General features: G+C 41.1%; 1 protein-coding gene across 1 annotated transcript; it reads left to right on the top strand.

Annotated features, from left to right (window-relative positions):
• Positions 1-8790: 8790 nt before the first annotated feature.
• Positions 8791-14183, top strand: cmc1 (C-x(9)-C motif containing 1). The gene is made up of 4 exons (XM_012820447.3): positions 8791-8935; positions 9727-9819; positions 13015-13105; positions 13404-14183. The coding sequence occupies exons 1-4, from the start codon at positions 8917-8919 to the stop codon at positions 13522-13524; spliced, it is 324 nt and encodes a 107-aa protein (XP_012675901.1). The 5' UTR covers positions 8791-8916; the 3' UTR covers positions 13525-14183.
• Positions 14184-14473: the final 290 nt, after the last annotated feature.

Genomic DNA, 14473 nt, shown 5'->3' with positions numbered 1-14473 from the left:
ATGCTATCACTAGTTACAGAGTGACCGAATTTAGACCCTGTAAGATCAGGTGACATTTTTCTGTAGCACTCCACCAAGCAGATGACTGAAGAAGTCCTATGTCATCAACAAATTCGATGTTCCACTCGTAACTCGCTTTTTCAAATTGATATGCTTTTTGTTTTTAAAATTCCATGAAATGCATACATCAGATTAAAAAAATATCAAATTCTATTTATCTCTAACAATTTGTAACTCGCATAACATAAAAAATCAGGTAAAAAAAATAGAAGGAACCACTTGAAAATACACTTAGTCAGAGAATACCCCAGGAAACCGATTGGAATAGTCGTACATTGCACATGTCCAACCCCCATGTGCATCTGTCAATCCTACCTCCTGATTCCTTTGGCACTTCTTTTTTAATTTATTTTTGTATTCTCACTGTATGTTTTAACACGTTTCCTTTGGATCTCCGGCACTTTTCAGCTAAACTCAGTTCATCCATGAAGGCTTCTTCTGTCCTCATAGATAGATGGGCAGACATAATAATAATACTAATAATACTGTAATTACTAAAGCTGTCACTAAGTTTCCTACTGCCAGGCAATAGTGCATAGGTCTTGTCATTGGGTTATTCATTCTTTTGATGAACTCATTTAAATGTGCACAGATACTAAACACACACACATGCAAACAAACACACATGCAAACACACACACACATGCAAACAAACACAGACACAAAATGTGCATATACTTGATACATACAGAGAGAATACATTGTGTGTCGTGCCATACCCTTTTTGCGGCTCTTAAATGTATCAGAGCTGTTTGTGGCAAGTGGTAACATAATTGCTCCTAGCTAACCTTCCACTCCTTCTAGCACCTCAGACCCCCCCTCCCCCCCACACACACACACACACACACACACCCATCGTCTCTGCCAGCAGCCTGGTCCCTGGTGACGATGGAAGCATTCGCGCACGATACATCTGTGGTGGCCCCTCTGTCACCCTCGCCTCAAAAGTGTTAATAGAGCCGATGCCATCTTACTTCTCACTTCTTTGACACGAGAGTGTCTGGGGAGGTGGGAGTCGTCTGGGGGTGAACGCAGAGCACAGGGCACAATGGGCAGAGCGAGGTCACTGTGGAGTCTGTAATGGGCATCCATTTAGTTAGGACAACGGGAAGAGGGTGAAGAGCGATTTGTGTTTGAGGTAATGAGCAAAATTGCATGCATTGTGTTTCCATGGTGTAGATATTTTATGCATCTACAAAAGCAGCCATGATGTTTTCTCGATCAGTACAGTAACTGTATAATCGCTTTGTAATAACCTTTATAGTTTTACATTCATTTTAAAATATTCATATTGTTTGAAAGTATGTACCCACAGACCATTCAGGACTGATTTGTCCAAATGAGAAAATGTGCATTTCTGACCCCTTTCTAGCTAGCCCTTATTAACAGCATTCACTGTGGTCTTGAAATAATTTACGGGAATTCAGTTGAGATAGGGCTGTAGGTGACCGTGGAACCAAATTATAGTGCAATGATTCAGTCAGCTTGTGGCTCATGTCAGCGGGAGGCTTAATATGTGCAATTACAAAAGAAAATTATCATACTGAGCAGTAGGGACATAAGCCATAGCATGTTTAGCATCACAACCTATGCACATTTCTGCTCTGTTCTTCATGACTCTATACTTAACACGGATCCATATTTGGCATCTTTTCTACCCTTCTTGACAGCAGATGACAGTTTCTTGTAGAGGAATTTATAATGGAAGTGCCTCCTGTTTGTAATCCCCTAAAACACTCCTTTTCATCAATAAATATGAAAACCTTTTGAAATGTAGTGTTGAGAGCACATATGGCAGGGATGTCTATCTCCCATCCTTGAGGTTTGTGACATTACTAATCTCTATAGTTGAACTCTTATCAGGTGGTACTGTGTAGTGTTATGTACTAAACACAATAACAACTGCACTTAGTATACTGTGGAACTCTGTTACTTCTGTATTATGAATATAGCTAGATAGATAGATAGATGGATACTTTATTAATCCCGAGGGAAATTTAGGTATATATATATGCATTATAATATGCATATTTATGTATGTGTGATATATGCATATATAATATATAAATACATTTTATAAATACATTTTATGTAATGAAAATATATATTATTTAGTTAATTTGTTTTGTTCTGAAAAAGTAAAGGGTGTTTTTGTTCTCTTTGTGTTATGGAATGGAGCTAAGCTATATATTTAGAAAACCTATTTAGCTGGTATGAATAACTCTCATCTACTGTATGTGTGTCTGACTGTGAGGTGTGTACGTGTCCAAGTGGCATTTTCCTTTTTAGGGTATCTGAGAGTTTCCATCCATTTAACAGATGGCCTTCGTGGCATAGAAATGGATAGGAGGAGGAGGAGGAGGAGGAGGAGGGGGCAGTGGTTTTGGTGACTCCTTGCCTGCCAACGGACTTGCCTAAAGGCAAAAACATGGAAGAAGAAAATCTGATGTGTCGTCCTAAGCTGTGAATGGCTGTAGATGTTTTCACACGTTAACATGCTGAGAAAGGGGTGATGGGCAGTTTGGTTTGGGGGCAGATCTTTGGGTCTCTCGTTGGTCCATGTCAAAGTGCCCCTATCCTGTCTCTGCTGCACCCATATTTGCAAGTTCACACAGAAACACAGACACAGACACACACACACAGAGAGAGACAGACAGACAGACACACACACACACACACACACACAGAGAGACACACACACAGAGACACACACACAGAGACACAGGCAAACAAACACGCAACACACATACACACAAGGAAGCACACTTACACAAAGACATAAAATGAGACTCACAAGTCTGAAAGCCACCAGAAACCATTCTTTGCTTCTGAAAGAAATAGATGCCCAGTCTGGTGCATTATAAGTTCTTCTTTCAATGGGACACTGACAGAACTCCATGTTTCTTAACCTTCATATAATGAAATTCTGGACGGGTAAAATACTAATAGATTTTTTGCTCCTCTTTGCCTGCTTTCAAGCTACCTCTTACAGATGCTGTCTCATTAAAGATGTACTTGAAAGGCCTCTATTTTCCTCCATCTCTCTCTCTCTCTCTCTCTCTCTCTCTCTCTCTCTTTCTCTCTTTCTCAGACTGCGTCTTCCTCAGTTTCACGCATTTGTTGCTCATAACAAGTTACAGTTCCCAAAGGATACCTTTTCAACAGGTAAAAACTTTTCTCTTTGGTAATTAACCCAATTCAGGCATTCAGACTGCAACACAAAAAAAAACCAAAAGTATATTACAGAAGGGGAGGCAAAGAGTGTGAAAACATCTAACAATTGATAAGATGCTCTCTGTGATGGTGTTTGAGCTTTGGGCTCCTATTCAGAACGGCCATGGCCTCTTTGTCATCCTCTTCCTCCTCTTCATCTTTTAAAGCCTCTCCTCCATTTTAACACATCGAAACAGCGTTGAGTAATGAACAACCACTCGGCTGATATATAGGATGGAGACTTAATGAACACCCAAAAAAGCTGAGGACACTGAATGGACGTCCTTGTTCTGCCTGCCTTGCACAAGCAGAGGCCTGGCTGCCTTCTGAAGAAGACCATCCTCCTCTTTCTCTTATTAAAGAAGCATAAAGCCAAGCCACAGAAGTAATTTACTTCCAGCCATTCTTCTGGTGGCTTCTTCATACTTTTTTGGGGGAAAAGCCTTTCTAAAGCTTATAATTATCTCGGTGAGTGCACTCCAGGAGGAACCAAGGGGTCTTTGTATGGTCTTTTTGGGGGGATTTTTTTTTTTGTCCCAGATAAGAGTCATATTAACATTTTGTCCTCAATATCCCAGATACAGGCCATCCAAGTTTCAACTTCCTCGCAAACCTTATGACAGTTCCCTTTTTTCTCTTTTTTACTCTCTCACAAGATTCACACATATGTCGGTGTCAGTTAGACATTCTATGAGAATTTTATATCATTTAAAGTGACATTAAGAAAAGTATTTAAAATGATTTATGTTTAAAATGTAAGCCCAGACACTGAAAAACTAAAGTTTGATGAAGAACAACATATGTTCACAATTTCTGTCCTCTCCTTCTATATGCCCCTATGACTAAGCATATAGAACTCATTCTTTATGAAGTCTAGAGGACAGCACAACATCATACTGACAATGTGAGCAGAGACTCAACAGCAGAAAAAGACTCACAATGTTGGGCAATATTTCATCATGTATTCAACTCATCATTTGGCTATTTTATAATGTTTTGTTTCTGGCCCTATTTTATCATTTCTTTTAATTATTAGACATTTATTTTATACGTTCATTTCATTACTCATAGAAACACAATATTTTACAATAAATACACATTGCTTTACTTGCATCACAGGATTTCTTTCATATCTGTTTCATGGTTTGCCAGGAGAAACCCATCAGTGTATCTAGAGAAGATTTGTTTTTTGACATCTTCTATAGGGGGATACATTCAACACAAAATCTCAAATAGGCATTTCATCGTGTTGACATGCCAGAGGTCGCCTCGAGGGGCCCTCGCCTCATCTTATACGAGGCACAGGAACAGAAGAGGTCTCAGGGCACATCAGGTTTTACCTGAGAGTGGGGTCAGCCGCGCCTGAGGCCACAGCAGAGAGGTGATCTTTATTCGACTGGCTGTCTTGAGAGCCGGATGTGTTGTTCCTATACTATTGATGCCGACCTCTGTCACATGATCGGGCAGCGCGCTGGTGGAGTGCACGTGAGGGCGACTGAGGAACGGCACGAACGTAAAAAGACAGTGACACTCCGGCCAGGAGCACACATCTCCTCTAGTCTTTGTTCCTCATTTTTTTCTTTTCCACAGGAAGGCATTCCACCTTTCATTCAGTCAAAACATGCAAAGAACATCCAGTGAAACTACTTTGATAGATTCATTATTATCATTATTATTTTCATAGATTAGTATGAATACTGACATGAAATGCCATTATTACTTTTTTGATGAGCTTCATGTTTTGTCTTGGTGAATGTATATTTAAGACACAACATCTCACGCCATGGACATCAGGAACAGAGAGCTTGATCCCTGTAAAGATGTTCTATTAGATGGAATGGTCTGGGACACAAAGCTATCATGTCCATGATGCATAGAGAGGTACATCTCTTCAAATCTATTGTGTCCATGATGCATAGAGAGGTACATCTCTTCAAATCGTTTTCATCTCTTCCTCCATGCACCACAAAGAAGCTACACATGGCAAATGTTTCTTCATCGTTACCGCATTGGCAATGAGTCTACACTCATTCAGGTTTGTTAAAAAAGTTTGTCCCCCACCACCTCCCTAACACACTAATGTAACACACACACTCACACACACACACAGTAGTTCCACCATCCACCCATTGTTGCCTCCTCCTTTGCTCCACCCCCACCCTCATGCTCTTCCGGCTGATTACTCATAATGTAATTTTAATTAAAAACCGCGGTGTCAAAGGGTTTTGCTCGCCTGAGAAGCGAGTCCAGATTGTGGCGCTGTGGCAGCCCCTCACTTGGTTCAGAGGAAATGCTTCCTGACACCACCGGGGCGCCAGGGCCAGCGAGGAGCCAAGATAAACAAAAGCTGCTCCTCTTTAGAGGGCATGTTAGCGTGGTGGGTATGGCCATGAAGAGGGTCACCGTGATGGGACTGAGGGTGCTACCTGGACACCTTACCAGGTGGAGCTCGGTGGGACTGAGGCAGAGAGTCTTATTATTTTTTTTCTACTGCATTTTATCAGAACTAGTCCTAGGAGTCTACATTCTTGACATAATATTGTAGTAATAGTATCCATTACAAGCATTAACCTGGAGTATATACTGTAGTCATGTGGTTTGGTTAATGCTCCCCAAGACTTGGCCAGCTTTTGGCGTAGGCTTTGGCTTTTCATTCAGGGCTGGCCGTAATAATGATTGCTATCCGACTGGTGCACAGGACAACAGTGCCTTTCTGTGTAATACACTGTAAGAGGATTAATTAAAGAGAGATCAATTAGCAGCATGATGCGAAGAGATGAAGAGTACCTGGTGCGAGAGATGTCTGGAGAGGAAAAAAGGGAAGTGTCTCTGACAGTGTACTCATCATGGATGTCTCACCTCTCCTGTCACAAGAGGTTTGATCAAGCTCACTAAACCCAAATATGAAGAAAAAACAGGTACCTGCCTTGGCACTTTACAGGTGGAGAAATGCCTGAAAGTGAGAAGTGTCTGTGAATCTGTGACATGTCTAGAGAATCACCTCTTTTAAAAACTCGTGGTTTAATTGCACCTACAAACAAGTTGGTCATGTTTTTTTGTCAAAGTTTTGTTATCAAAAGAAACACACAAAAAAAAAATGATCGTGGATTTAATAAAAAAATGAACACATTTCCTTGCCTTTTTAACACTACGCTCTACACTCCTTGGAATTCACATCAACCGCAACTATCACACTGATCATCGTACGTACAGTACATATCCTAAGCAAAGTTTTTAGGTTTTTCATTTTTATCATGCATCCCTGTGTTGGAATTTCATCCTGACATATAAGTACAAATAGTTATATGAAAAGCAATGCACTGCTGATAGGTGCTGTACTCTTTTAGTGAAGTACCTTGAGTTATCCTCAAGTCATTCGTGCTGAATGATCAGTTCGTGTGGCTTTCCTTCAGCCATCTCATCTTAAATGTTGTCATTGATATACATCTACTGAGAAAAATCACAATTCCACTACTATGACTATAAATATTGATTTTCATTCTAAACTATCAACTGCAACTGGCCTATAGTATTTCTGCTCCAATAGTGCTAGCTCCTCCACTGCGGCGTTCTCAGCTACCATCAGATATTGGATTTAAAGTCCCATCTGCTTGGGCATCACAGGGCTATACTGTGCCAAAAGGCTGCACCTAGAACAGTCATTTCCATTTGATTCATAAGGTTTCTGTGTTCAATTACTCTGCGCTATTGTAAAATAAATAACGTAACATATCCTAATGTAAATGTATTCTGTATTACCAAATAATTCAAAGGTTTACGTTTTATTCAAAATAAAAAGCAGTTTCTTTCCCTCAGACCATCTGGCCCATCTCACCTTCCTGATTATGGAATCAGTGACTTCACTGTGAACACTTAACCCAAGCGGCACAAGGTGCTGCTCCTGGTAACATTTGGTCAGGGGAGCCAACCCCGTCCTTCATCCATAGACAGTTGGAGAGGGGGAGACACAGTTGGCCTGGTCAGTGAAGCATGCAATAAGAGGGTTTAACTTTGTTAACCTTCCCTCTGCCAGGTTCATGGTCGCCTGCTGTTAGGGTATATTGGACTCTCTGGGTCAGAGTCCAGGCTTTGGCAAACCCCTGACAAGAGGGCGATGTGTTGTTATTAAATTCTCCTGTGCGTCGCCCCCCTCCTGCTATGGTGTCAGATGGAAAGAGTAAACGCAGAGGTGCACAGCTTCTGGCAGGTGCTGCCATGGTGACCCCCGCAGCGATGGGCGCTTGACTTGCGTGGTGCCCGCCGGTGGATCCCACAAGGCAACATGAGGACACATTCCACACACACACACACACACACATTGTTGCTACTTTGGACTGCTCATCGAGCTAGGAACAAAACACAAAACATAAATCACTTTCTTTACTCAAAATGTCAATATAGGGCAATCAAATATACAGAGTCTGCCTGAACATTTGGTATCCTCACTCTCTAATAAGTCAATCCTGTGGTCAAACGCCGGTAGTGGAAAACTGACACTCCAGCCACTCCCTGCCTATCGAAAGTGACAACTAGGCTCACTGTCTCACCAGGGGACCGTGAGAAAAATAAAAGGTCACGTTTACTGACAGATGGCAAACCAAAAGGTAGACAGTGAGATGCAGCGATTTTTTCATAGATGTTATCGAGTAGTGGCTGTGTTCATGGGCGATTCACACAAACATGAGGCTCATCAAACACATCCTGTGTTTTGGTGGTTAAAGTTAAAGTTCATGGTGCTGTGATGTCTTGCACTCTGGTTAAGGTACGGGCATGCAGGTGGGACAGACTTCTGTTTCGCACGCTCTTCTTCAACTTCTTTATTCTCCTTGGTCTCTTTGTTTCACCCACTCACATAACTCTGCAGTGAGTTGGACTTTGTGGTTGAGCATGTGGTCTCACTGCCATAGCAATGAAAATCAGAATGTATGGCCATTACCTCAAAACTAAAAGGCAGAGGTTTGAGTTTTAGTAGGGTAGTTGCTCTTTTCTGTTCTTAGAATGGTATCAGTGACCGGACAATTGTGACCACTGGATTCAAGGTCGGCCACTGTGAGTGCTCTATCCCCTCACAGGGTTGAGTCATAACAAGCTAACTAAAAAAAGTGCCTGATGATAATGGTAGGCCAACATTTGTCCTTACAGATAATGACACCACTTGTCACACAAACGTGTTAAAAAATTAACAAACACAGATGAAAAGCTTATAGCTGCTGAAATTCTCTGGGGTTTAAATCCTTATTAATTGCAGTTGATAAATAAGTAGCCTAGGTTTTAAAACCTTTAGGCAGCTAGCCTATAAGTTAACAGGTCCGTGTCTTGTATTGGAAGAAATATCTAATTTCTCTAAAGATAAAAAGAGAAAAGTTAAAGATAAAAGTATTTGAAAAGGAAAGGACCTTATTTTATACCCAACATCTTCTCTTATCTTGGATCTGTATGGACAATTTAAATTCCAATGTGTGCATTATAAGGGAGATACCTAAACATTTGATTAAACCCTTTATCTTCTCTCTCTCTTTGCGTTTCCATTCGGCGGAAGTACGTGTGTTGGGGGCGGTTCTTGCATGATTTTGATAGGTCAACTGAAGGAAGGGCACGAACACGGTTTTGTAATTTGCTATTGGAAACTCGTAACTCGCTACAATGGAAGCCCCCCAACAAGGTATTTTAACTGGTGTTAAAAGCGACATATAACCTATCATGTACACGAGCATTGTCTGCAGTGAAGCTGTACATTAGTAATTATACTGAATGCATAGCCAGTCAGCAAAAAGTTGAAGTCAGATGTAGCATGAGCTAGCAGGTGAGCCAGCAATAGCAAACAGCTAAGACAGCTAACGTCAAGTGATCACCTTAGTATCGGAGTGCCAAGGAGCTCTTTAAAATGTGCATTCATGTTGCTTGTCTAAAACCCACAACCTTTCGCCTCTAGAAAACAAAACAATTGTCGTTGCACAATAACGTCACTGAAACCATATGTAGCTTAGCTAACGCGTCCTTGTTTTAGGATGTTTGATGCGCTGATGGAGCTCTGTACGCACTTGGCTCGCATTAACTAACATGAAGTCAACGGTTCCAGCCTTAACGTTTTGCCCAGAAGTAGACTAATATTTTATGCCGAGGTGTGTTCGGAATTTCCTATAATGTTCTAAAGTGCTGTTTTGAAATTGTGAGCATAAGCCCTTTGGCAGTCCTCGCTCAACGGCAACATTAAGGCAACATTAAAGCTAAACGTGACACACTTGTTCAACAGTATGGCACCCCAAAAATCGGAACCCAGTTTTAACATGTGATTCTGTGAAATACAATTGCAGTTTAACCACTCTACTCTTTACACTGTACTCTAACCTTTCAGTATGCTCTTTTCTTTAGGTAATTTATCTTTGCATTGCTATAATGGTATTAACTTAAATAGTTACGGTATTATTTTGCCTTTTGTTTTATTATCTTCAGAACAACTCGTGCTGCGCCATGTGGAGACAGATGTTTTGATACCCAAGAGGATGAGGGAGAAGGCAAAGGAGCTTTGTGCTGAAAATGTTGTTGGTATGTCCACATAGGTCATACGTCCTAAAGAAATGAAACCTTGACTACTTAGTTGTTGTTGGTTGGAAGCTCTTAAAACAATTATGCAGAATTGTTCCCAATGAAAAGTAGCAATAGGCAAACACTAACACAAAAAAAGGGTTATAGGATGTGTCTTGGAAGAGGTGTTAACAGATAGTCTAAAACTATTGACATGTAGGCCTATACCTAGGCTATCCTTTAGCTTACTGGTGAAAGTAGTTTTTCATTTTAGCTTGTTCATTTGCAAAGTTTCCAGTATAATGGTAAACTGACACTACTCACACAGTACACAGCACAATCAACAGTGCTTTAAAAGGGTCTATTTCTACTCTCCTGTCACTGCCTTCCATCCAGGGTGAGCGTTCGCTCAGTACACACGTCATTGTGTCTGTCTGAATATCATACTAAGCACTAAAACTGAGTGTACTATTGTGCTCAGAAGAACCTCAGACACTACAAAATGTTGCACTAACTGGAGTCATAGCTATTCAGATTCACATCCAAGTTAATTTGAACTCATTCAATGACATTGTGTTTCACAATGAGAAATCTTGTGTGTCAGTATGTCATTTAAATCTATAAAAAAAATGACATACTAATGTGAGCGACAGTATATACTTTTTTTGCTTTTAACTTTCCCAAGTAAAGGCATGTAGTCAGGCTGTCTCTTGTTTGGGTTGTAGAAGTGCTGCCATAAGGTTTCTGCTTTGTGTTGTCTGCCCGTTGCCAAGGCGTAAGTGTCGTGGTCATGATCTTTGAGTGTTTACTTCATCTCGTCTGAGCCGTCAGACACCACACCTGAACATGACAGCCCATATCAAGCGAGAGCGCACATCATGCAGGGGAGTGGTGGTGGGGGCTTGTGGATGGAAACACCCCCACTCACACCTCACTGCCATCAGGCTAAGCAGCCCCCTCGTTTTCACACCTCAGCCTCTGCAAGAGTCTGGCTGCTGTTTTTCTATTTGTTTTTGTAATGACAAAATGGAGAAAACGCTAACGCTTTCTCTTTAGCTCTACTGTTTGTAAGCGGTGTATCTGTGCCTGCAGTGGTATGTAGCTTATCACCAACTAAAAAACAAAAGACTATTCTATCATTCATATCATTTTGAGAATTGTACTACAGTGATCTTTTCAACCGCGGCTAACATTTGTTGCCGTTTGTCAAGTGTGGGTGCTGGTAAATCTTTCACCCATAAGGTCCCACGTGGGACATATTTTGGCTTTGGTGCAGCTTTTATTCTGACAGTATTCAGTCCTCCTCTCAGTTACAGCTCTTTGTTGTGATCTGTCAGGCTTGTTTAATCTGTGAATCACATTTTGAAACATGGGTTTCCGCTCCAGTGAAGACATGATTGAGTTTGAATAACCGTATGCGCATAATCAGGTGAGAGTTAATTGACTATGGATGTGCAAGCCATCTATCCCTCAGCTGCCGTGGCTGCTGAGCCATCCGAAAGAGAAAGAGAGAGAGAAAGAGAGGATGATTATGAAGATGAAGGGGTGAAATGAGACAGATTTCTGTGGAGGGGTAGAAAATGACAAAGGTACTGTTGGCTCCCTTCAGAGAACAGGGGTTCTAAAGGGATTACTTGACCCGCCACATATTTTCACTTTTCTAATACATGCCTTCTAATACCATCAGCTGTATAACTACGTTGCCGATACCTCAAGTCCATGTCCATTCATTAATTAGCCCTAAATATACGTAAAACTTGCTTGGCTGTACTGCCTTGTTATGACCTAAGCAACAATTAGGTGTAGACTTTTTCATGAAAGTGCATCGTTTTTAGTAAAACGAAAAAAAAAAAAATAGCCTAGGCCTACCTGTTTTTTCTGTAAGAATTGAAAGTGTTATATTCTCATGTTCTGAGTAAGCACCCCGACGTTAACTTTTTTCCGTTTTAGAAATGTATTGTCTAAAAGACCGTCAGAACCGTATGTTTTGTGGAGAGAGAAAAAAAGCAGATAGTCTCAGTACAACGCACCCATTGCTCTTTTGACTAGCTTTGTATTTGAATATAACAATATGTATAATGTGGGATAGGTCAAGTGTGACGTGCTGTGGTTTCTACGTGAGTCTGGGGAAGAGCAATATAAGATTTGTCATTAGATTAGTCTCAGGATCCTGGCTGCTGAAATTGGTTTTGCTCGATCTCGTCTGCATACAGATGAAAAGTATCAGGATAATCACTCAGATAAAAGTAATTACGGATGCTGTTTACGCTAGCTTTGAGATGCAAGGCCCTAATTAATGAGGAACAGAGAGCTCGCTAATAGGGTCAGGCCCCGTAGCTCCTCAACAGCTCTTTCACACTACGACCTACACCTTCCATCTAGAAAGAGCTAACTTCGTGTGAAATCTCACCGGTGTCACCTCTTTCTGACTCCAATGTTAACGTTGCCCAAGAGAGCTCTCTAATGGAGGGATTAGGTGTATATTTAGAATGACATCCTGGTCAACGGGTCCGAAATATTTTGTACACGCTAAAGCTTTTGAGCGTTATTTAAAAAAAAAAAGCTGCAAGCAGATGTAAGAGGGAACTTTCCAGGCAGGCCCTTCTTATTTTGAGCGTCAGGGAGAACACGGGGCCTCACCAGATAAGACATCTGTGGCCGATTATGAGCGCCAGGCCGTATTCTGATCGAGAAGAGGAGAGGGATGGGGCTGGAGCTGGGTTTCTGTGGTCATGTCACTGTCTTGTCACTGAAGGGCAAAATCAGATAAGCGTTTGAAAAAGAAGACACACCGAACTATTGGTTGTGTTGTGGCCTCTGTAGGTTAGCTAATAGAACTTCCTTCCATCATTAAGAATTCTTTTTGTGGGTGTGTAGTGTTTCAGTTCCTTAAATCCTCCATCATATACAGTAGATGAATGTAACATATAGACACTAGTGGACATAAAAGGGGAACTAGTTCATGTTGAGACCGTTTTTCTATTTGTCTCTTAGCTTCACTTCACTGTCAGACCCCCTTTTATAAGTGTCTAAACTGAAAATTGTATGTGTTTCTATTGTATTGTTAGTAAGTCAAAATACAAGGTTAACCCAAGTACTGATGAAAATGCATACCTTGTCCACATGGTCGTGTCTAGGGAAAAGGCTTCTTTGGAGAACTAATTGTAGCGTGTAGCCCACCTTCTCCCTCTAACCGCCTCTTCACTTTTGTTCCAGCCTTTTCCAAGTGCTGCAAGGAAACGGGTTTCCTCATGGTGGTCAAATGCAGGGAGGAAAACGCCGCCATGAAGGAGTGCCTGACCAAGCAGTGAGTGAGACTAGCCTATACTGCTCTCCACTGACACTCACAACACCAAGCTAGACCACGGTTTGGCACTGCCACATCTTTTTAACCATCACACACATAAATGTGCCTACAAAAAGCTCTTGAATTCAGCATGTCTATGCCTTGTGGTATACATTGTATGTGTGACATTGATTTTGTTCATGATAACATGCTAAAGGTTGAATGATTAACCAATGGCAATAGATGAGGTCATTCTCTTTGCAAAAACCTTGTGTGAAGATCTTTCTCACCTGCATTTTAATATTATTTTCACCAACAGTTACAAAGACCCGGTCTTCTTTGAAGAGTGCAAGCAAGAGTATATCAAAGAGAAGCTGGAGTTTCTGAGAACAGGAATTCCAGCCAAGAATAGGATACAGAAACTCCCAACCAGCATGTAGAAGTCGTCTGTCCTGTCTGAAGGACAAACATGATGAGAAGGGTGAATGCATTCAGGAATACCCACCTCACACACTACTTTGTCCTGTGCTGCATATGTGTTTTGATGTTATGAAAAAGAGAAAAATTATTAACAGCACGGACAGACGTGAGCATAGGAGTATTTCTGTTTGCTTCGCAAGGATTTTGATGATTCTTTTTTTTGCATTGCATTGCATTGACCACTGGCTTGGTTACACATGCAGAAGGCAATCTATTGAGCCGGATGGCCAATGACTTTATATTCACAATTGTTTCAGAATGCAAATCGGATTGCCTTGACATAATCAAAATTCATAGAGATTTTTTCCCCCTAAAATCAGATCCCAGACATGCCGTTTTCACCAAAGGGACTCAGCTTTGTTACAGAGCTGTAACGGCTGTCGTTGAAAGAAATGATTTGCAAACTGCCACACAATGTTGGGAGTGGTGAGCAGGCATTTGAAATCTTTCCATGATTCACTGAATATACTAAGATTATTGAAAACATGAGGTGGGGCAGGAAATACACAATAATTAAAGTCAGCAATACATGGATCATCTGTGAGAGTACAATTTGTTAAGACAATTGAAAATGAATGTAAAAATCTGCTTGTAAAAAGTAAATATCCATATTTATGAATGTGTGTTCATGTCTTTGTTCCTGCATGCTCACACATAGTACAGAAGCCTTACATGCTGGCCAATGACCAATCTTAACCTATCCAGCCATGATATGGCCAAACAGTTGATTTTCTATTTAGCGGCTGATTTGAACGAAAGGTTCATGCACTGGTGCACCTGACATATGGGCTCTCACTTTATGCTTTGTGAAAAAAACACGAGAGATGGGCTGTTTTTGACGTTTTACCCCCCCGCCACAACAAAAGAAAACAAGAAACAGCTGTCAGCTTTGAGACGCAGGTTAAGACA

Source organism: Clupea harengus, chromosome 11 (assembly GCF_900700415.2).
Source record: "Clupea harengus chromosome 11, Ch_v2.0.2, whole genome shotgun sequence".
Taxonomy (NCBI): domain Eukaryota; kingdom Metazoa; phylum Chordata; class Actinopteri; order Clupeiformes; family Clupeidae; genus Clupea; species Clupea harengus.
This window is presented reverse-complemented; position numbering and strand designations above follow the sequence as displayed.